Source organism: Salvelinus alpinus, chromosome 12 (assembly GCF_045679555.1).
Source record: "Salvelinus alpinus chromosome 12, SLU_Salpinus.1, whole genome shotgun sequence".
NCBI lineage: Eukaryota > Metazoa > Chordata > Actinopteri > Salmoniformes > Salmonidae > Salvelinus > Salvelinus alpinus.
The window spans coordinates 11,454,840-11,478,789 of NC_092097.1; the positions used below are offsets into that span (position 1 = coordinate 11,454,840).

General features: G+C 43.6%; 1 protein-coding gene across 5 annotated transcripts in view; it reads left to right on the forward strand.

Annotated features, from left to right (window-relative positions):
• Positions 1-1,384: 1,384 nt before the first annotated feature.
• Positions 1,385-23,950, forward strand: part of LOC139535517 (coiled-coil domain-containing protein 30) — a 30,203-nt gene continuing 7,637 nt past the window's right edge. The window contains exons 1-18 of one of the 5 annotated variants that reach the window (XM_071334992.1): positions 1,385-1,962; positions 4,523-4,708; positions 4,882-5,002; positions 5,478-5,710; positions 6,048-6,131; positions 6,889-7,048; positions 7,352-7,423; positions 7,632-7,747; positions 7,904-7,975; positions 8,069-8,154; positions 8,322-8,697; positions 13,411-13,593; positions 13,900-14,015; positions 14,169-14,292; positions 15,378-15,490; positions 15,615-15,756; positions 22,223-22,359; positions 23,537-23,669. In XM_071334992.1, coding sequence (XP_071191093.1) covers positions 1,939-1,962; positions 4,523-4,708; positions 4,882-5,002; positions 5,478-5,710; positions 6,048-6,131; positions 6,889-7,048; positions 7,352-7,423; positions 7,632-7,747; positions 7,904-7,975; positions 8,069-8,154; positions 8,322-8,697; positions 13,411-13,593; positions 13,900-14,015; positions 14,169-14,292; positions 15,378-15,490; positions 15,615-15,756; positions 22,223-22,359; positions 23,537-23,669 — 2,478 coding nt within the window. In that variant the 5' untranslated portion in view covers positions 1,385-1,938. The remainder of the gene's footprint in view (positions 1,963-4,522; positions 4,709-4,881; positions 5,003-5,477; positions 5,711-6,047; positions 6,132-6,888; positions 7,049-7,351; positions 7,424-7,631; positions 7,748-7,903; positions 7,976-8,068; positions 8,155-8,321; positions 8,698-13,410; positions 13,594-13,899; positions 14,016-14,168; positions 14,293-15,377; positions 15,491-15,614; positions 15,757-22,222; positions 22,360-23,536; positions 23,670-23,950) is intronic. The other 4 variants (XM_071334989.1, XM_071334990.1, XM_071334993.1 and 1 more) reach the window with 4 other exon arrangements.

Here is a 23,950-nt window from a genome sequence, read left to right on the forward strand (position 1 = left end):
TCCATTGCTTTGATCTAGGGGCAACTGTGTGGGAATGTACTGTGTACTGTACTGTGTAACCCATTCTGGGTTAGTCTGTCTGTAGTACAGTACAGTTGGCTACTGTTGCCAGGCTAGATTCAGTCAATGGGAGGAAATTGCTTCTCATTAGAGAACACTTTTGATTCCTAGTGAGTGGGAAAACTGAGACCACACAAGAAACCTAAACAAGTAGGCTAAAAGTTAACACAATAAGACAAACAAAAATATGTTCACGAAATCTGCTTTATTTGAATGTAAAGGCAATATTTAACAACAAACATACAATGGTAGTGTTTCACAGTATTACTAACCCTCCAGTGTTGTGATTGGCTGTGATATTCACTTATTGATGTCTCCCAACAGAGCTGCATCTGTTGTCAAAATGGGAAAGCTGCTTTGACTTTGTGGCTGTGTTATCTAGTGGAAATTGGGTCAAGTAGCCAATGTAGAAATTCTGCTAAATACTAGGTGTAGCACCTTTAAATTGGGAATTCAGATGTGGGGGAGCAATATTTGGAGGGGTTAGGTTAAGGTTTGAGCCAGGGTTGAACATAAGGGTTATGCCAAGATTAGGCTGATACTAGGGTTAGGGTTGAACTGGGGTGTAGGCATGAAGCTACGATTAAGTTAGGGTTGAAGTGGGGTGTAAGCATGAAGTTAGGGGGAACTGGGGTGTAGGCATGAAGTTAGGGTGAACTGGGGTGTAGGCATGAAGCTAGGGTTAGGGTTGAACTGGGATGTAGGAATGAAGCTAGGGTTAGGGTGGAACTGGGATGTAGGCATGACGCTAGGGTTAGGGTTGAACTGGGATGTAGGCATGAAGCTAGGGTTAAGTTATGGTTGAAGTAGGGTGTAGGCATGAATCTAGGGTTAAGTTAGGGCTGTGGTTAGGCTTAGTACTTTTATCCTACTGTCTATCCTACTATATCCTGACCACTAGCTCTATGTTTATTATTTATATAATGACCCCCCTATCTTGATCAGAATTTCAGCTTGGTCTTTTGTTGCATATCTGTTGTGCATTATATGTGCGCCCTCTAGTGTTTCTGCTGTTATGGAGAAGGATTGATACAAAGTTCACTATCTTACTGTCATTCAGTCACCTTCACCGTATTATTTCGATAATAAATGAAGATGATTTCTTAATTAAGTAGTAGGTCTGTGTATAAAAAAGCTTTAACTAACATGAAGAATATTAAAGCCTATGATTGGGAGAGTTGGCTACAAAAACGTACATATTCTAAACAGATTCATAGGCCATGGTGGCGTGGGTATATGTCTTTTTTCTCGGTGTTTCCTATTCTGTAGCCAGAAAATAGAAGCGAATGGTGCGCTGGTATCGCGGTGCGCGTTCACGACTCCGAAACAATCCACCCAGTCAAAAATAACGGTAGCCTATGATGGGAAGGGAGTGAGACCAACTGTGCACTGATCCGTGGCATACCAAGACAGACGACAGAAAAATAACTACAATCATGACACGTAAAATTAACAATACAATAGATAAATGTATCATGTTTTGAAATAAGGTTTATAAAGAGAAGGGAGTCAGAGAATGCCTCATAAAAAAACGTATCCTTGTTTGGAAATAGTGCTAGCTTGGTTGTCGTCGTCTATGCGTCTCGCTGGATGAGTTTCTACAGTAGGTCTGCTAACGCCTTTTGTATTCAGCCATGTCCGAACTAAAAACCCGTGAACTGCTCAATGCCTTATTACGCGATCCGTGGCTCTGGAATGCAATGCAACATTGTTGCGTCGCATAACGATAATGTGTTCCACTTTAGAAAGCGAGTTTGTTCCAGCCATTTTTTGGGGAGAAGCAAATCACTTCTATGTTTCGCATCGACTATGTATTTTTGGGGATTAAACGCCTAAATAATAGGAATCTTCCAGTTTTTTCGAGTTGTCTCGCCTATCATGGAAGATACGGAGCAGAGTGAGGTATGTCCCTCTTTCTTTCATAGTTTTACAATTTGATGTTGACGACTTTATACTAGCCTATTTGCAACTGTTGATCAACATTTACCATTTAACTTTTCTGACAACCCTTCAAAATAAGTTTAGAATGAGTACAGTATCCAGGCTACAAACCCTCCATGACAGTGACAGACTTTCTCTGGCAAAACTAGAATGATGACTATAATCAACTGTCATTAACCGCAGACTTGATTTAACAGGATTTACCTTGGGCATTTTTTCTCATAGTAAATTATAAATGTAAGATTCCTTTCCAAAAACGACTCTTAAAATAGTTGGGAAGGTCTGGTGGGCATTTGAACAGCTGCACATTTCAGGCAAACCTCTCCTGACTATCCCAACTGCAGCTGACGCTAATAAGCAACAGTTGTTTCTCAAAGTTATGTGGATCCATAGTCTCAACAGTATAGTCATCCACAGAGGAAGGAAAAGGCGATACCTAGTCAGTTGCAAACAACTGAATGCAGTCAACCTAAATGTGTCTTCTGCATTTAACCCACCCCCTCTGAGAAAGTCTACTGTATGTTTGTCATACTGAACAGTGCAGTGCATGAGATGTGGAAAAAACATGAATAAATTATAGTTGAAGTCAGAAGTTTAAAACTCGTTTTTCAACCACTCCACAAATTTCTTGCTAACAAACTATAGTTTTGGCAAGTCGGTTAGGACATCTACTTTGTGCATGACACAAGTATTTTTCCAACAATTGTTTACAGACATATTATTTCACTTATAATTCACTGTATCACAATTCCAGTGGGTCAGAAGTTTACATACACTAAGTTGACTGTGCCTTTAAACAGCTTGGAAAATTCTAGAAAATGGTGTCATGGCTTTAGAAACTTCTGATAGGCTAATTGACATCATTTGAGTCAATTGGAGGTGTACCTGTGGATGTATTTCAAGGCCTACCTTCAAACTCAGTGCCTCATGGGAAAATCAAACGAAATCAGCAAAGACCTCAGATTTTCTTTTTTATACCTCCACAAGTCTGGTTCATCCTTGAGAGCAATTTCCAAACACCTGAAGTTTACCACGTTCATCTGTACAAACAATAGTACGCCAGTATAAACACCATGGGACCACGCAGCCGTCATACCGCTCAGAAAGGAGACGTGTTCTGTCTCCTAGAGGTGAACGTACTTTGGTGCGAAAAGTGCAAATCAATCCCAGAACAACAGCAAAGGACCTTGTGAAGATGCTGGAGGAAACAGGTACAAAAGTATCTATATCCACATTAAAACGAGTCCTATATCAACATAACCTGAAAGGCTGCTCAGCAAGGAAGAAGCCACTGCTCCAAAACCGCCATACCGAAGAACACCATCCCAACTGTGAAGCACGGGGGTGGCAGCATCATGTTGTGGGGGTGCTTTGCTGCAGGAGGGACTGGTGCACTTCACAAAATTAGATGGCATCATGAGGACGGAAAATGTATGTGGATATATTGAAGCAACATCTCAAGACATCAGTCAGGAAGTTAAAGCTTGGTCGCAAATGGGTCTTCCAAATGGACAATGACCCCAAGCATACTTCCAAAGTTGTGGCAAAATGGCATAAGGACAACAAAGTCAAGGTATTGGAGTGGCCATCACAAAGCCCTGACCTCAATCCTATTGAACATTTCTGGGCAGAACTGAAAAAGTGTGTGCGAACAAGAAGGCCTACAAACCTGACTCAGTTACACCAGCTCTGTCAGGAGGAATGGGCCAAAATTCACCAATTTTGTGGAAGGCTACCCAAAACGTTTGACCCAAGTTAAACAATTTAAAGGCAATGTTACCAAATACTAATTGAGTGTATGTAAACTTCTGACCCACTGGGAATGTGATGAAAGAAATAAAAGCTGAAATAAATCATACTCTCTACTATTATTCTGACATTTCACATTCTTCAAATAAAGTGGTGATCCTAACTGACCTAAGACAGGGAATATTTACTCTGATTAAATGTCAGGAATTGTGAAAAACGGAGTTTAAATGTATTTTGCTAAGGTGTATGTAAACTTCCGACTTCAACTGTATGTGTCAGAGATACAGTCCATGCCTCCTCATCAAAGTGCCATTGACAGGCTTCATATTAAAACTTTTATAGGTAAGAATCTGCCTGGCAAGGCAGGTGATCTGACAAGTTCAGCATTTTCTCCTTCAACTAAATCAAATTAGTCTCAGAGAGTGCACTAATCTCTCTCAACATAGGGTCATGTTGCCTAAAGCCGGCCTCGATACCTTGAGACGCTGTTGATAAGTGTCTCTCACGTGCAGCCCATTGCCCAGTACCCAGAGCAGATCCCCAGCCTGTCAGAGCAGAAGGATGTTCTAGCCCAGGAGGAGAAGCAGAAGAATGAGTTTCACTTTGTTTTTGCCTTGTCTTTGACCATCTTCATAGCAGCTATTTGCTTTCCAGCTGATAGTCAATCATTACAAATACAATTACAAGAAACAGCATTGAGACATTCCATTCAATAGAAGGTGCCTATCAGTGTCTGATCTCTGTGGTTGTCTCTCTGTCATGTTAACCCCAGGAGGAGCAGAAGGAACTGGAGCATGTGGTCCTCTGTCTGCAGGAGGAGGGCATGGCCCCCGGGGCCTCAGTGAAGGAGCAGCTGGGTTTCCTATGGAGGCTGTTCCAGCACAGCGAGGGACGCCTTGTCGCCGTGACCTATGACCTGGACAGCCTACGAGCACGCCACTCTGCCGAGATGGCCGAGGTGAGCCATTACCTAGAGTTTTGTCTGTGATGCTACACTGTACTGTACAGGCTGCACATACATTCATCTCAATACTTTTTCTCTGATTGGCACCATGTGGTGGGTACAGGAACTCACTCATCTGGCTTCAGCCAAAGCGCAGGGCCTGAGCTGATGATATGTGTCTATCTCAGGTGCAGAGGTACCTAGAGCACATCCGTAGCCTATCAGAGAAGAGGGATGCCCTGGCCCAGGAGTACGAGCAGGAGAATGAGGTCCTCAGGGCCCAGCTGCAACGCCTGACACTCCAGCAAGGTGCGACCTAGAACCCAGATAAGATGTGAAAAATGTAACCCTATGGAAACAAATGAACCTTTGGAACGAATAACCACGTTGCTTTAAAAAAAAAATAATCTGATATTGTCTGTCTTTTTTTGGGCATGTGTATACCACATCAAGTGTAATTATTGAATGATCATGTCATCACACTTCTCTCTTTCAATTATACGTTCTAGTTTAAATGCACATATGGTTCTTTGTGTGTAGGATTCAAATGTGTATCCCATTCCCTGTCATATCAGTGTCATTAGTGTCCTTATCAATTTGTAATAGTCCCCTTTTAAGTGAAGTGTTGTAGGCATTGTACTTACACTTTATTTTCTTCCTTACCGTGTGTGTGTGTGTGTGTGTGTGTGTGTGTGTGTGTGTGTGTGTGTGTGTGTGTGTGTGTGTGTGTGTGTGTGTGTGTGTGTGTGTGTGTGTGTGTGTGTGTGTGTGTGTGTGTGTGTAGATGCCCAGATGAATGAGGTGGCTGAGATGTTGTACCAGGAGGGCCTGGCAGAAGTGATTCCCAGCAGTCACAGTGAACAGGTGGCCTACCTGCTGGTGGAGAGGGCCTCCCTGCTGGAGAGACCTGATGACCCCCAGGCCCCGCAGGTCCCCGATGCCCAGGCAGGCACTCCCTCCGCCAGCCAGCAGGAGACACAGTCCCAGATTCAGTGCCCCAAAGAGAGCATGGACCAGGTGAGACCAACTCGCTGGCTCATGCTTTCTCTCAGTCCAAGATTATACTGAGTTTAGATGAGAGGATTAGCGCTAACCAAAGTACTTTAGAAGTCACATTTCTTTTCTTGTTCAGTTCATTCCAGTGGTTTAGTAACTGTCACAAATGTTCCATGAAGATATATAGTTACATGGAAATACTATAGTTGGTTCATGTTGTTATAGTGAATTTGCTAAATCAGGGTGTCATAGACAGTGGACATGCTGCAGCTCTGCTGGCAAGACCATGGAGAGAGAAGATGATCCAGACCCCTGTCTGTAACTAAACTGTTCATTCATTCCACTCTCTATCCACAAGGGGGCACCCTCACGTGGCCAGAGCCCATGGAAGAGGCTCTTTGGACTCCGCAAGGCAGCTCAGAGCAAACAGGCTTTGGCCTCAGTATGTCCATTTAGATAATACTGCATCCTCATTAACACTTAGCCTGAATAAGATGCTGTAGTTTATGTTGAAACTCTTCAGCATGGTGTGGGGACCCCTGTGCATGCCCTGTAATTACTGTGTTTGCTGCATCTCTTTCCTGTTCTCTTTGCAGCTTGACGTTTATTGGGATGAGTCGTGTCCTTGAGGCAGAACTGTGCGATTTCTGCTAGATGGGTCAAAATTGCCTATGTTGAAAAAATTCATCAAAACAAAAATATGTTTTTCGGTCATAATTTAAAGTTAGGGTTAGGCATTAGGGTTAGCAGTGTGGTTAAGGTTAATGATTTTATGACTTTGTGGCTGTGCCAGCTAGTGACCACTCTGAAGAGCTGCCTTCAGAACAATATTCATGACGAAAACGCTAATTCTTTCAAGTTAACATTGTTCCATGTTTCTGGGTGTGTGGATGTAATGGGTATTTTGGAGTCTACACCCCTCAGTGTCAATGGTATCCTGTCTGAACCAAATGCATGTACTGCACGTGTGATTTCCTGACCAATTAAAAAAAAAAAAAAATGTTTCTCTTTATTCTGTTTTAACCTTCTTTAACCTTCTCGGCGTGAGGAACAGCTAATGCCTCACAGCAGTGATCTTTCAAATGACTCCACGTTTTCCTGGAGAGAATGATTCGTCAAATCAATAGTACTCCTGTAGACAGCGATGATAGATTCCTCTCCGTGCTCAGTGGTGTGGTCTGCTCTCTTCCCCTCCCAAGGTTGAGCTCAGGCCGGGGTCAGGGCTCAGTGTGGAGCGGGAGTGGGCCCATCTAGAGAGAGACCTGGAGGAGGCGTCACGCCGCTTGGCCATGGCCCACAGAGAGATCCGACGTCTGACCGATGAGCTAGAGTCAGCCCGCATGACCCAGAGTGCCTATGGTGAGGCCAGATTTCACACAGCCCTTTTCTCTGCTAAGTGAGGGTACTAGTTACTGTTCAAATCAAATGTTATTTGTCACATGCACCGAATACAAGAGGTGTAGACCTTGATGTGAAATGCTTACTTACAAGCCCTTAACCAACAATGCAGTTTTAAGACAAATAAGAGTTAAGAAAAATATTTCCTAAATAAACTAAAGTAAAAAATTAACGAGCAACTTTATTAATGTGTGCATGTTTTGTGTGCCAGTTGTGTGTTATGTATTTCTCCGTCTTGAATAAGTGTATGTGTGCTTAACCCAGAGCCAGAGCTGCAGGGAGCCCAGGAGGAGGTAGAGCAGCTCAGACAGGAAGTGGAAAAGCTCAAGAAATGTGGTAATAAGATATTTACTTTACATTTTGGATTACTGTAAAAAATATTCCTTTGTGGAGCATTTTCAGAGAACAGCCTTTCAGAATGTCAAAGGAACTGCACAATATCGCTTTAGGCTATTCCAGAAGTATGACTGACTGACTGTAACTGACGTGGAGACAGTGACACCCATAGTTTGGAGGGTAAAATGTCCCTTCGTCCCTCCTATAGACGTGGTGGAGTTGCGTAAGGCCAAGGAGCTGAATGATCGTCTGGACCAGGAGATCAGAGCCCTCAGGACGAGGGTGCGCACCATGGACGCAGAGAGAAAGACCCTCCTAGAGACGGTAATCTGCCATTCCTGGATTCAGTTATCCTCCTCCTAAAATTGTCATAAAGAAATGGATAATGGACAAGATGCAGTCATTTTGGCTACAATGTATGAGGGGGGTGAAGGTCACGATAGTTACTGTATGTAATGTGGACATACTGTTGTTCCCTAGGTGGAGAAAATGAAGGACTCTGACAATGCGGCTAAGATCCACCCAGAAGCACTGCAGCTTAACTTGGCTAAGGTACAACCAAACACAGTATGGAGATGAGACCCCATCAAATTACAACAAATCAGCCTGTCACTTAACTGCCTTTCCTGTTGTTGTGTATTTCAGGGAGAAGGGATACCCGCCCCTCAGATGCACACTGTCTGTCTCCAGACAGAACTACTACTCCTGGACCAGGACAAGACCCATGAAAGGTCCCACCTTAACTTTGTCTCTAGAACTTAGCCCAAAACCAAACCCAGTACATGTCTCAGATTTGTGTTGGCTGATAGTAGATGGTGTTCCAGTTAATTCATTTGAAAGAGGAAAGGAAAGTGAAATCTGTTGTCAGATGGTGATGATGTGTCTCTCTTTCATGCAGATGCCTCCAGCAGTCCGAGACCAAGGACGAACTAAATGATGTGCGGCGTCAACTGCAGGGGCTGCAGGAGAAATACGATGAGCTGCTGAATGTTACGAGGAAGGCAGAGGAGTACGAGGACTACGAGGAGCTGAAGAAGCAGAGAGAAGAGGAGGAGAAGGTTCTGGAGCTGCTGATGGATAAGACCGAGGAGGTGGAGGAGGAATATGAGGAACTGAAGACTAAGAAAGAGGAGGTGGAGATTAAGATGGATGAGGAGAAGAAGGAATACGAACATCTTGAGAATATGAGGGAGGAGTTGAAGCTGGATGAAGCTCTGGGCCGGAGCAGGCAGCAGCAGCCGCATTGTAGTCAGGCGGTGGAACTGCAGCTTAAGGTGAGGATGACTCCTGTCCGTCTGATGATGTAGTGTTATGCTGTGGCCACTAGGAGGGGCTACAGAATTAGTGTGAATGGGCTAGTTAGGACCAATTATGTGTCTATGGTTAGGACCTAGCCTACTGTCAATGTCAATATTTATCACATTTGTTAATGGAATGAACTTACAAGTTTTAAGTTTGATAGAATAGTAACATAATATAGACTTATCTCACAGCAAATTGCTTAAATCCACGTTTACATTTAATCTTAAAAATCATCTTACAATTGAAATCCTCTTTCCTGACTACCTTTCCTAAGAGCTGCTGGAATGATGTAGTTTTGTTTTTACTGTCTACATCCCACACAATGGCCCATTGAAAGCAGCTGATGTTAATGGCTTGTGCTGTGTTTTTCATGGATTTAGCGGGTATTCATTTGACATGGCAGCTTGGTTGTGCTGTCCTATATGGCTGTGTTTCCAAAGGCAGCCTAATTCTGATATTTTCTTTCACTAATTGGTCTTTTGACCAATCAGATCAGCTCTGAAAAAGCTCTGATGTGATGGGTCAAAGGATCAAATGAGTGGGGGAAAAAATCAGAATTGGGCAGCCTGTGTAAACACAGCCTAAGTGTCTATGCCTGTAGTGTTACCACTAGACCACAGGCTCTGCACTAGAAAACAATCAGCTTTAAAGCTGAAATCTGCATAAGTTGAAACAGCGCACTGTTCGGCCCAGCACCTTTGTTATTGTATTTGTTTTGTTGATGAAAAGGAGGAGATCAGCGTCCGGCAGTGTGGTAAAAAAAATTGCTGTACATATTCTGGTGTTCTATCTTGCGTGTAATGATGTCCGAGGGAAAAATAACAGTGTTCGTTGTTTGAAGGAACTTATTTGTTGCAATATCCCAAATAGACGTAGCAGTTTCACCAAGTACCAAATGCTTCCTCAATAGGGGCCCGTTTCTTCAAGATGGCGTCGGAGGGGAGGGCTGCCGTCTTATTGGCGCTTAACCAACCATGTTATTTAAAAAAAAAAAATTGCGTTGTTCGTAACTTGTTTTGTACATAATGTTGCTGCTACCATCTCTAATGACCGAAAAGAGCTTCTGAACATCAGAACTGGGATTACTCACCTCAAATTGGACGAGGAGTTCTTCTTCAATGAGTCGGACGCGAGGGATATACTACAGACACCCGACCAGGCCCAGATCCCTGTGATTTGCTGGAAAAGGAAACGTAGGTTTTGCGGAAAGAGATCAGGATGCCTTGTGAGGATCAGGTGACTAGTGGAGTACACCACATCAGCTTTATCAATAAGTGCATCGAGGACGTTGTCTCCACAGTTACTGTACATACATACCCCAACCAGAAGCCATGAATTACAGGCAACATTCGCACTGAGCTAAAGGGTAAAGCTGCCGCTTTCAAGGAGCGGGACTCTAACCTGGAAGCTTATAAGAAATCCTACTATGCCCTCTGATGAACCATGAAACAGGCAAGCGTCAATACAGGACTTAAATCAAATCGTACTACACTGGCTCCGACGCTCATTGGGATGTGGCAGGGCTTGCAAACTATTACAGACTACAAAGGGAAGCACAGCCGAGGGCTGCCCAGTGACATGAGCCTACCAGACAAGCTAAATAACTTCTATGCTCGCTTTGAGGCAAGTAACATTGAAACATGCATGAGAGCATCAGCTGTTCTGGACGACTGTGTGCTCACGCTCTCCGCAGCCGATGTGAGTAAGACCTTTTAAACAGGTCAACATTCACAAGGCCGCAGGGCCAGACGGATTACCAGAACGTGTACTCCGAGCATGCGCTGACCAACTGGCAAGTGTCATCACTGACATTTTCAACCTCTCCCTGTCCGAGTCTGCAATACCAACATGTTTCAAGCAGACCACCATAGTCCATGTGCCTAAGAACATTAAGGTAACCTGCCTAAATGACCTCCGACCCGTAGCACTCACGTCTGTAGCCATGAAACGCTTTGAAAGGCTGGTCATGGCTCACATCAACGCCATTATCCCAGAAACCCTAGACCAACCCCAATTTCCATACCGCACCAACAGATCCACAGATGATGCAATCTCTATTGCACTCCACACTGCCCTTTCTCACCTGGACAAAAGGAACACCTATGTGAGAATGCTGTTCATTGACTACAGCTCAGCGTTCAACACCATAGTGCCTTCAAAGCTCATCACTAAGCTGGGGAGCTCCACCAGTGTTGAGGATCAGCGTGGCAGATGTTGCTACCTACCCTCACCACCTGGGGGCGGCCCGTCAGGAAGTCCAGGATCCAGTTGCAGAGGGAGGTGTTTAGTCCCAGGATCCTTAGCTAGATAGATTACCAGTTAATCACCAAAATTACAGGAGATTCCGGTAAATTTGGTAAATTAACGATAGCTTTTACAACCCTACTCAGGAGTGATTCCTTATGAAACCAGGACAAAATAATACCATTATTTTTGTTATTTTTACTCCATTTAATCCATAGAATGGTCCTTTGGAGGAAGGTTTGTTGACATACAGTACCAGTCAAAAGTTTGGACACACCTACTCATTCCAGGGTTTTTCTTTATTATATTTTACATGTATATTTTAAAGCATAATTCATTGAAGTTGGAGTATTTGTAACACTTTGGCCTTAACCAGGCCTAAGACTCCATAATGTTTAATCTGTAGATGCTACCAAGCAACAATTGGTGTCATATAAAGCCTTATCGCTTGCTCTGTAATATGAGTAGTATTTTGATTTCAATAAAAAATGTCTTACATTAGTTTATGAATATTTAAAAAAAATAATAATAATATTGGATTTAGTAAATGTTTCAATACATTCATAAATAGTCTTAAAGGAGGCTTTGGTAAGGCCAAAATGTAATAAATATGCCAACTTTGATTATTTCACAAATATGCTTTTACATACAAATGTCAAATATACAGTACCAGTCAAAAGTTTGGAAACACTTACTCATTCCAGGGTTTTTCTTTATTTTTACTATTTTATACATTGTAGAATAATAATCATGTAGTAACCAAAAAAGTGTTAAACTAATCCAAATATATTTTGATTTGCCACCTTTTGCATGACAGCTTTGCACACTGTTTGCATTCTCTCAACCAGCTTCATGAGGTAGTCATTTGGAATGCATTTCAATTAACAGGTGTGCTTTGTTAAAAGTAATTTGTGGAATTTCTTTCCTTCGTAATGCGTTTGAGCCAATCAGTTGTGTTGTGACAAGGTATGGGTGGTATAAAGAAGATAGCCTTATTTGGTAAAAGACCAAGTCCATATTATGGCAAAAAAAGCTCAAATAAGCAAAGAGAAACGACAGTCCATCATTACTTTAATACATGAAGGTCAGACAATCCAGAAAATGTAAAGAACTTTGAAAGTTTCCTCACGCGCAGTTGCAATAATCATCAAGCGCTATGATGAAACTGTCTCTCATGAGGACCGCCACAGGAAAGGAAGACCCAGAGTTACATTTACTGCAGAGGATAAGTTCATTAGAGTTAACTGCACCTCAGATTGCAGCCCAAATAAATGCTTCACAGAATTCCATTAACAGACACATCTCAACATCAACTGTTCAGAAGAGACTGTGTGAATCAGGCCTTCAATGTCAAATTGCTGCAAAGAAACCACTACTAAAGGACACCAATAATAAGAAGAGACTTGCTTGGGCCAAGAAACATGAGTAATGAACATTATACCGGTGGAAATCTGTCCTTTGGTCTGATGAGTCCAAATCTGAGATTTTTGGTTCTAACCGCTGTGTCTTTGTGAGACGCAGAGTAGGTGAACAGATGATCTCCGCATGATTGGTTTCCACCGTGAAGCATGGAGGAGGTGGTGTGATGGTGTAGTGGTGCTGGTAACACTGTCTGTGATTTATTTAGAATTCAAGGCACACTTAACCAGCATGGCTACCACAGCATTCTGATGCGATACGCCATCCCATCTGGTTTGCGCTTAGTGGGATGGCCCTCCAGGCTGTGTAAGGGCTATTTGAACAAGAAGGAGAGTGATGGAGTGCTGCAACAGATGACCTGGCCTCCACAATCATCTGACCTCAACCCAATTGAGATGGTTTGGTATGAGTTTTACCGCAGAGTGAAGGAAAAGCAGCCAACAAGTGCTCTGCATATGTGGGAACTCCTTCAAGACTGTTGAAAAAGCATTCCTCATGAAGCTGGTTGACAGAATGCCAAGAGTGTGCAAAGCTGTCAAGGCACAGGGTGGCAAATCAAAATGGCAAATCAAAATAAATGTTGATTTGTTTAACCTTTTTTTTGGTTACTACATGATTCCACATGTGTTATTTCATAGTTTTGATGTCTTCACTATTATTCTACAATGTAGAAAATAGTAAAAATAAAGAAAAACCCTTGAATGAGTAGGTGTGTCCAAACTTTTGACTGGTACTTTATGTCAACAATCCAAAGGACCATTTTATGGATTACATTTTGTGAAAACAAATCATGGTTTCTCTGTATGTAAATGTACTGGTTGTCTTTGTGTACATATTCTTTATCCCTTTACACTTGTGTGTAAAAGGTAGTAGTTGTGGAATTGTTAGGTTAGATTACTGCATTGTCAGAACTAGAAGCACAAGCATTTCGCTACACTCACATTAACATCTGCTAACCATGTGTATGTGACAAATAAAATTTGATTTGTTTTGGTTGTGTGTGTGGTTGTGGTGTTGTTCAGGTGTGTGCTGAGTTGAAACAGGGCCAAGCTATGGTCAGCCATCTGGAGCAGAGGGCTCTGCAGCAGGAGAGTAGGGAGCTGAGGGAGGGGCTGGCCCAGAGCAGCCAGAAAGCCCAGAGTTGCAGCCGTCTGCTGGAGGAGCTGAGCGCTGAGAGGGCCAAGCTCAAAGCCATGGAGGTAGAGGTGAGACACCATGCAGGAGTGCAGTGTCATTCATAGTCTTCAGCCTATAGTCTCAAGCCAGGGGTGGCCAATAAATTTCCGCAGAGGGACAGTGAAATTTGTTCCAATCAACTTTGTTCCAGTTCATTAAACTAATTTAATTCCACGCAGATTAGTCGTGGATGGATAAGTGGATAAGATTGGCACCCATAGAGAGAAATAAAATCTGTAGTTCTGAGCTCTCTGACCAAGCCAAACAGAATAATAGTAGTAGTACTTTCCACACAAGGTAAATGACCTCTTCCCTCTGCTGCCTCTTTGACTCAGATGCAGGGTCTGCAGCAGCAGCTGAACGTGGAAAGAAACCGCAACACAGAGTCTGGCCAGCAAGAGGAGGAGGCAAGATACACGGCCCTTAGGACTCAGGACAACCAGCTCCACAGGTACCTTCTCCTACTAAAGGCCCCTCTGCTGCTTCAGTTAAACTGTTTAAACCAGCAACCAGCTGTGTGATGGTCAGTTATGGTCTTGTAGTGGTTAGCTTGTGCAGTTGTAGATTTGTTGTCCTGGTCTAAACGTGTGTGTGGTTCATTCAGGAGGATGTGGGAGCAGAGGGAGGAGGAGCTGCAGGAGGAGGGGTGTTCCCTGCGAGAGGTGGAAGCCTCCCTGAACTGCACTAACTCAGAGCTGCAGAGTCAGACAGGCACAGCCAGGCAGGAGGTGAGTGTCTTGGCACCCTCTGACTATTGGGCATGGCACTCTTTCTTAATTTCAAGAGGAAGCTGCAAAATAACTGTCACGACTTCCGCCGAAGTCGGTCCCTCTCCTTGTTTGGGCGGTGTTCGGCGGTCGACGTCACTGACCTTCTAGCTATCGCTGATCCATTTTTTATTTTCCAATGGTTTTGTCTTGTCTTCCTTCACACCTGGTTCCAATCCCATCAATTACATGTTGTGTATTTAACCCTCTGTTTCCCCTCATGCCCTTGTCGGTGATTGTTTGATTGTATGTTATGTGCAGTTATGTTCTGGTGTGCGACGGGTTTTGTACCCACTTTTATTATTTTGGTATATTTTGGTTTTCAAAGTTTTGTGAGCACTTATTAAACGACTCCGTTTATACCAAGTTCATTCTCCTGCGCCTGACTTCCCTGCCACCAGCATGCACCCATTACAATAAGCTATATTGTATGCCAAAAAAATAAGAAATAATATTATTTTAAACTAATATAATTGCTGAGAGGAAGACATTTTGTTCATAGTAATAAAAAATGGTTTCCAAAAAGGTAGAGGTCAAAATTATTGACAACCCTGGAGATTCTTAGAAATAAAGTAGTCAAAAGTTATTGATTTGGTCCCATATTCCTAGCACACAATGACTACATCAAGCTTGTGACTCTACAAACTTGTTGAACGTATTTGTAGTTGGTTTTGGTTTCAGATTATTTTGTGCCCAAACTAAATTTATGGTAAATAATGTATTGTATCATTTTGGGGTCACACAGACATGCTAACCTCCCCTGTTATTATTCATGGTGAGAGGCTCTCATATAAAACTAGCATACTCGTATTAGTATACAATCTAATAATTTCTAAAACAATTTGAGCATACAACACACTTCAATATTTGAGTTATTTATTTTATACCGTCATTATTGTTCATCTTTATCAAGCGTGTCAATAATTTCAGACCCCACTGTATCTGTGTTTCAGTCAGAATTGTATGGTATTGGAACAAATGTAAACTGAGACCCTCATCTAGCCTATGTAGATGTTGATCATGTCTTTCTGTCTGACTGACCACAGATTCCTGCTGATTATGTAAACCTGAAGGAATGCCTAGAGGCCAGGCAGGAGGATTGTGAGAAACTGACAGAGGAGCTCATGGAAGTTCTCATGTGCCTGGATTTACAGAAAAGGTAAAGATCCTAGAGAACATTTACAATGCAAAACCAGGGACTTAGCCTAGCTACTGTAGTCACACTTTTACTCTCTTCTGGTGCTCAACAAAGCTGTGTGGTTTGGTTTCCTCTGCTCCCACAGCAAGAACGCTGAGAAGCGATCTCAGCACAAAGCCAAAATGCGGCGAGCCAAACAGATTTTTTTGAAGGAGACAGGATGTCGTGATGAGAGGATTCAAAGCCTTGAGAGAGACCTGGCTCTCGCCTTAACCTCATCAGCCAGGGTAAGAGGTCAGACCCACCAGCCAAATTGTCAGACTGCACAATAGGGGTCCACTCCCTGCCTGGCACAACAATAGGTACCACCTGCTGTGTGCCTGACAACTTTGAGCCAATCAGAGAGCACGAACTTCAGCGAGAGGGAAAGGAGTGACAAGACCGAGAAAAGAGGGCACTTTTCCTGCACTGCCACTTTCATGCTCAAAACAGTTAACTAAAATCATAATTGACTGTTTTTTTTTGCTGTTGCAAGTCTTGCATCTTACATCTAGCTAAGGGAGTTTTGTGTTTGAAGGATAAACCCTATTTTGCTTAAGTTTGACAATATACAGTAATTACAGTTGAAGTCGGAAGTTTAAATGCATTTGGCTAAGGTGCATGTATACTCAGTTTTTCACAATTCCTGACATGTAATCCTGGTAACAATTCCCTGTTTTAGGTCAGTTAGGATCACCACTTTATTTTAAGAATGTGAAATGTCAGAATAATAGTAGAGGGAATTATTTATTTCAGCTTTTATTTATTTCATCACATTCCCAGTGGGTCAGAAGTTTACATACACTCAATTAGTATTTGGTAGCATTGCCTTTAAATTGTTTAACTTGGGTCAAACGTTTCGGGTAGCCTTCCACAAGCTTCCCACAATAAGTTGGGTGAATTTTGGCCCATTCCTCCTGACAGAGCTGGTGTAACTGAGTCAGGTTTGTAGGCCTCCTTGCTCGCACACGCTTTTTCAGTTCTGCCCACAAATGTTCTATAGGATTGAGGTCAGGGCTTTGTGATGGCCACTCCAATACCTTGACTTTGTTGTCCTTAAGCCATTTTGCTACAACTTTGGAAGTATGCTTGGGGTCATTGTCCATTTGGAAGACCCATTTGCGACCAAGCTTTAACTTCCTGACTGATGTTTTGAGATGTTGCTTCAATACATCCATATAATTTTCCTCCCTCATGATGCCATCTATTTTGTGAAGTGTACCAGTCCCTCCTGCAGCAAAGCACCCCCACAACATGATTCTGCCACTCCGTGCTTCACGGCTGGGACGGTGTTCTTCAGCTTGCAAGCCTCCCCCTTTTCCCTCCAAACATAACGATGGTCATTATGGCCAAACAGTTCTATTTTTGTTTCATCAGACCAGAGGACATTTCTCCAAAAAGTACAATCTTTGTTCCCATGTGCAGTTGCAAACCGTATTCTGGCTTTTTTCTGACAGTTTTGGAGCAGTGGCATCTTCCTTGCTGAGCGGCCTTTCAGGTTATGTCGATATTGGACTCATTTTACTGTGGATATAGATACTTTTGTACCCGTTTCCTCCAGCATCTTCACAAGGTCTTTTGTTGTTATTCTGGGATTGATTTGCACTTTTCGCACCAAAGCACGTTCATCTCTAGGAGACAGAACGTGTCTTCTTCCTGAGCTGTATGACGGCTGCGTGGTCCCATGGTATTTATACTGGCTTACTATTGTTTGTAAATTATTATGTAAAAATTGTCAATTATGTCAATTAGCCTATCAGAAGCTTCTAAAGCCATGGCATATTTTTCTGGAATTTTCCAAGCTGTTTAAAGGCACAGTCAACTTAGTGTATGTAAACTTCTGACCCGCTGGAATTGTGATACAGTAAATGAATGTGAAATAAGTGAAATAACCTGTCTGTAAACAATTGTTGGAAAAATGACTTATGTCATGCACAAAGTAGATTTCCTAACCGACTTTCCAAAACTATAGTTTGTTAACAAGAAATTAGTGGAGTGGTTGAAAAATGAGTTTTAATGACTCCAACCTAAGTGTATGTAAACTTCCGACTTCAACTGTAGCTAAGCCAATCACACTTCATTAAACAAATGGGAAAGCTTCCTCCATGCTAGCTATCTAGCCACTGTAGGTATACATCATTGGTAGTAACAAAAGGGCTGCATTGATTATTAATTAAAATCAACTTTAATTAGAATTAAATTTGAAATTTCATAATGGAGTACTCGTTAAGGTTGAATGTTAGCTCATTTTGCGTCCTCATATCCACTGGTTCTCTTGTTGTATTTTTGGTCTCGTCTCCCTCGCTCTTTTTCTGCTCTGCAACTTCCCCCACAACACATACAAACCACCCGCTGCCACTCACAACAAGCAGTTCCAAAAAGCAGTTCCAACTCTGTGTGAATGCTAATTATGCTAACGCTTGCATCCGAGTGCTTATACTACGTGAGAAAAAAACGTTATTGATTCAAATAAGTGGACGAGGCTACATAAAGTGGATAAGCAACTCGTTCTCGTTCTGAGCTCTAAATAAGCATCTTATCCAGGTAGGCCACTTGATTTCAACATATATCCAAAGTGGACAGGCTAACATGCTGTTCGGACAGGTGCAGACAGACAGGAGGGTGTGTTCGCTAGCTACATTAGATCCAAGTTGGCAGTGCAAGACTTGAACTATACATATTAGCAGATTATTTACAAGGAAGGGGACTTATGCTTGAGAGATTGAGACCTATGTTCATTTTCTATAGCGTAATGCATTCACCTGCTACTAAAGCTTATTCATTATTAGTAGATGTGCATTGGAATTGGGCGGCAGGTAGCCTAGTGGTTAGAGCGTTGGACTAGTAACCGAAAGGTTGCAAGATCGAATCCCCGAGCTGACAAGGGAAAAAAATCTGTCGTTCTGCCCCTGAACAAGGCAGTTAACCCACTGTTCATAGGCCGTCATTGAAAATAAGAATTTGTTCTTAACTTTCTTGCCTAGTTAAAGGTTAAAGGTTAAAAAAAATATATATATGCTGTTGGCCAATGGGCAGATATGTCAGCTAAGCCTGATGTGATTTGTGTGCAGGAAACATGGCTCAAACCGACTGTGGAGTTTTGTCATACAGGGATATGTAGTGGTTGGTAGGGACGGGGGTGGAGTGTGGGGCAATGGTGAGGAGTCGGAACAGGGAAATTAGAGTACTTAGAGGTCATGTTGGCGTCGTCTCTGTGACACCATTGGAAGGGCGACACCTGTGGGAGAAGTGTGGGGGATGATTAAGAGGATTAGTGGGGTCAGAAGGGAGTGGAATTATCCAGTGTTGACGAGTTGGAAGGATGTGGCAGTAACAGATGATGAGAAGGCAGAGATGATGGCCAAAGCATTTGTCCAAGTGCATAGCTCGGCATATTTGTCAGAGGGGGAGAGAGAGAACGAGAGGGGAGCATCCTGGAGTGCTGGATAGGAGGGAGGATGTAAATGATGTGTTGAATGCACCATTTACCATGGTAGAGGTGAAAAGGGCAATAGGTAAGGCTGGGTTAACTTCACCTGGGAAAGATGAGGTGTGCTATGTTATGTTGACTCAGCTTAGTGAAGAGGCACTGGATAAGGTGTTGGAGTTGTACAACAGAGTGTGGGAGGAGGGGAAGCTACCAGGCAGTTGGAAGGGGGCAATAGTGATACCAATCCGGAAGCCAGGGAAGGACCCAATGAGGCCAACAAGCTATCGGCCAATAGCTTTAACATCACATGTATGTAAGATTATGGAACGTATGATTACGGAGAGGCTAACTTACTTCCTGGAGAGCAGGGTGCTAGTATCGCCACATCAGAGTGGGTTCAGGAAGGGTAGGGGAACTATGGACCCAGTGCTCTGCTTAGAAGCAGAGGTCAGGAAGGCTCGGGTGAACAAGGAGACTGTTGTAGCTGTCTTTTTTGATGTGGAGAAGGCGTATTAAATGTGGAAGGAGGGGTTGTTAATCAAGCTTGATTATTATGGGGGTAGGAGGAAGAATGTACAACTGGCTAAATTATTTCCTGTTTGGAAGATCTATCCAAGTCTCTATCAGGCCGCTACCTGGTGGATAACGGTACACCGCAGGGGAGCGTGATTAGTCCTCTGTTGTTCTCAATCATGATAAATTATGTTAACTCTCAGGTACAGCCGGATATTGGGAGGTTATTTGCAGATGGGGCCTTATGGAAGAGGGGAAGGAATGTGCCATTACATAGTCAGGAAGGTACAGGAAGCAATTGATGAGGTAGAGCAGTGGGCATTAATGTTGGGATTCAGGATCTCTGTAGAGAACTCAGTGTTCTTTACCAGGAGGAAGGTGGGAGATTAGAGGTTATATGGGAGAAACTTGGAGAGGGTGGGGCCTTCAGGTTCCTTGGGGTAAACTTTGACATTAGAATGACCTGGACGGAACACATTGAGAGAGTGGTGGGAAAGTGTAAGAAGGTGCTAAATGTGATGCGCTGTCAGACAGGGAAGGAGTGGGGGGCTGGGTGTTCCTCATTGAGGTCTATGTATGTTGCATTGATCTGATCTGTAATAGACTATAGCAGTATAGCATCTGGTTCGGCAGCCCGGACATCATTGGAAAGGCTAGATGTCATACAGGGGCAAGGACTCAGAATATGTAGTGGGGTGTTTCGGACCTCCCCAGTGGCTGCTACAGGTGGAGATGGAGGATATGCCATTGCAGATTAGGAGACAGCAGCTGGCAATGAATTATTGGGTCAACCTACAGGGACATGGGGTGTCTCATCCTGCGAAAGGGATTTTACAGGCATGCTGGGAACACAAGCGAAGACAGAACGCTTTAGCTGGGTGGGTAATACCCAGGTGAAGGAAATGGGACTGTATGGAAGGGAGTTTAGTTCAACGGTAGCTATTCCTGTAAATCCACCATGGCTACTCCCGCCTCCAGTAGCTGATCTAGAAGTGTTGGAGAAACTACAGGAAGATAGGGAGGGTGTTGATCCATCTGATTTGTTTAAGAGACGTATGGATACTGTGTATCAGGATTTTGTGGCCATTTACACAATGGTTCAAAAGATCCAAGGACAAGATGTACTGGGTCAGCATTTGTAGTGCGGGAATGTGGGGTGGCAGTCAGGAAACATATTACAGGGGTGGCAGTCAGGAAACCTATTACAGGGGTGGCAGTCAGGAAACCTATTACAGGGGTGGCAGTCAGGAAACCTATTATTCATCTGGCTGTATATACGGCGGAGCTGATGGCCATTCTGTTGGCCTTGTAGTGGGAGGAGGAAGTCAAACCAGACAGAGTAGTTATTTGCTCTGATTCATGTGCAGTGTTGATGAGTCTCCAGTCCTTTAGCTCACGTAGCAGACAAGACTTGCTGTATGAGGTGCTACAAACCCATGGCAGGATTAGACAGATGGGTATACAGAGAAGATTTACTTGGGTCCCAGCCCTTGTAGAGGTGGAGGGGAATGAGGCAGCTGATATACTGGCTAAACAAGCACTTAGTAGTGAGGATGTTGTAGTTTCAATGATCGAGGCAGAAGCAAAAAGCCTGATATAGACAGTGATGGTGCAGAGATGGCAGGAGCAGTGGAATAGAGATAATAAGGGCAGGCATTTATTTCAAGTACAGAGGAAAGTCGGGGAGGGGGGAACGGCAGGAAGGGACAGAAGAGAGGAGGTTTTACAAGATTAAGGGTGGGACACAGCCAGTTGAATAAGGGTGGGACACAGCCAGTTGAATAAGACTTTAAATATGATAGGAAAGCATCCAACAGGAAAGTGTGATTATTGACTGGAAACAGAGACAGTGGAGCATGTATTGCTACAGTGTGAGGAGTATTAGAGGGAAAGAGAGAGGCTGACATCTAGTATGAGGGAGAAGGGGATACAGGAAATTAGTTCAAAGAGTATATTGAGTAGAACGTAATTAGATATAGTCTAAAATATTTTGTTATTTTAAGAGCAACGGGGCTGGCAGGCAGGATTTAGTTTCTCGCTGTCTCTGGCCCACACTCTAGTGCAATAGTTGGCGGTAATGCACCATAACGTTTGATGCCAACCACCGATAAACCCCACCGAATAAGAAGTAGATGTGCATTGTTCTGTTTTTGACTTTTTTATGAAAAGGCATTTTCATAGAAAGACTGAATTTCGATTAAGATCATTGTTAGTTGCAGCCCTACAATGAATTTGTTTTCATTAAGTAATTTAACTGCCTGTCTGCCAAATGTCATAAGCTTTGACCAAGTTTTTATCTAGCTAGCGAATGATGATGCCAACCGCTAGCTAGCAAGCACTGGCAGTATCGGATAATGGAGAGTGAATTAAATTATTTCTTCATGATCTTCCTAGCTAGTTATCTAGTTGTGGCTATCTAGCTAAAGTATGAGCCAGGACGTTATACAAATTCTAGCTAGCAAGCAACATTAGCGCAGCAGAGCTAGTTTTGGCTATCTAACAGAACATGGACATACCAATGGAAACAAAGCAAGCAACGCTACAACCCGTTCTGGCCTGGAGTATTTTAACCAGGCTGACGGCCGATGTACTGTGCTATTTGAACACACACAAAAATGACTGCCGACATGCTGGGCAGAGGTGCCAAGTACCACGGCCAACAGTCTTGGTGGTCTGTCCAAGCCCTAAATCTGCTGCTCCCTCATGTCACACACTCTGGACAATGCCATGTATGCAAAACGGAACTAAGGAACTTTCTCTGTTTTCTCTAGGAGAAAGAGATGATAGTGAACATGAATGAGGAAAATCGGAAACTGCTGGCAGAGAAGAGGGATCTGCTCGGAACACTGAATGATGTGGAGGAGAGAAAAAACAAGAGTGTGCTTGCTGCCACTACAGCTCAATGCAGGTATTCAGAACCCCCCCCAATAACACCACTCAATACAGTACTGAACCCCACCAATGGTACTAAACACAGGCACTACTAATTGCCTCCGATTTAGCACAGGAATGAGACTACGGCTCCACCATTTAGAACAGGAACGAGACTACGGCTCCACCATTTAGAACAGGAACGAGAGTACGGCTCCACCATTTAGAACAGGAACGAGAGTACGGCTCCACCATTTAGAGCAGGAACGAGAGTACGGCTCCACCATTTAGAGCAGGAACGAGAGTACGGCTCCACCATTTAGAGCAGGAACGAGAGTACGGCTCCACCATTTAGAGCAGGAACGAGAGTACGGCTCCACCATTTAGAGCAGGAACGAGAGTACGGCTCCACCATTTAGAGCAGGAACGAGAGTACGGCTCCACCATTTAGAGCAGGAACGAGAGTACGGCTCCACCATTTAGAGCAGGAACGAGAGTACGGCTCCACCATTTAGAGCAGGAACGAGAGTACGGCTCCACCATTTAGAGCAGGAACGAGAGTACGGCTCCACCATTTAGAGCAGGAACGAGAGTACGGCTCCACCATTTAGAGCAGGAACGAGAGTACGGCTCCACCATTTAGAGCAGGAACGAGAGTACGGCTCCACCATTTAGAGCAGGAACGAGAGTACGGCTCCACCATTTAGAGCAGGAACGAGAGTACGGCTCCACCATTTAGAGCAGGAACGAGAGTACGGCTCCACCATTTAGAGCAGGAACGAGAGTACGGCTCCACCATTTAGAGCAGGAACGAGAGTACGGCTCCACCATTTAGAGCAGGAACGAGAGTACGGCTCCACCATTTAGAGCAGGAACGAGAGTACGGCTCCACCATTTAGAGCAGGAACGAGAGTACGGCTCCACCATTTAGAGCAGGAACGAGAGTACGGCTCCACCATTTAGAGCAGGAACGAGAGTACGGCTCCACCATTTAGAGCAGGAACGAGAGTACGGCTCCACCATTTAGAGCAGGAACGAGAGTACGGCTCCACCATTTAGAGCAGGAACGAGAGTACGGCTCCACCATTTAGAGCAGGAACGAGAGTACGGCTCCACCATTTAGAGCAGCTACTGAACCTCCTGTAGTGTTGTTAAGTGTTGGATGTTTCTGTGGAGTGTCTAAGTGTGGTGTTTCCTATCGTTTCCTTCTCCAGTGTGGATTTCCTGGAGAAGGAAAGCAAGCACTTACAGGACACCATAGTGGAGATGTCCGGTCTGATTCCTAATGGAGCAGCATTGCAGCGCGCTCTAAAGAATCTCCGTAAAGCACGCAGCGCAAATGTACAGGTACACTGGGTGGCGTAGATGATATTTTTTTACCTTTTTATTTAACTAGGCAAGTCAGTTAAGAACAAATTCTTATTTACAATGACGGCCTAGGAACAGTGGGTTAACTGCCTTGTTCAGGGGCAAAATGACAGATTTTTACCTTGTCAGCTCGGGGATTCGATCTAGCAACTTTTCGGATATTGGCCCAACGCTCTAACCACTAGGCTACCTGCCACCTAGAAATGTGAATTGTTGTTTAACCTGTCTGGCTCCGGGGTTCCGCTAGCGGAACTCCTCCC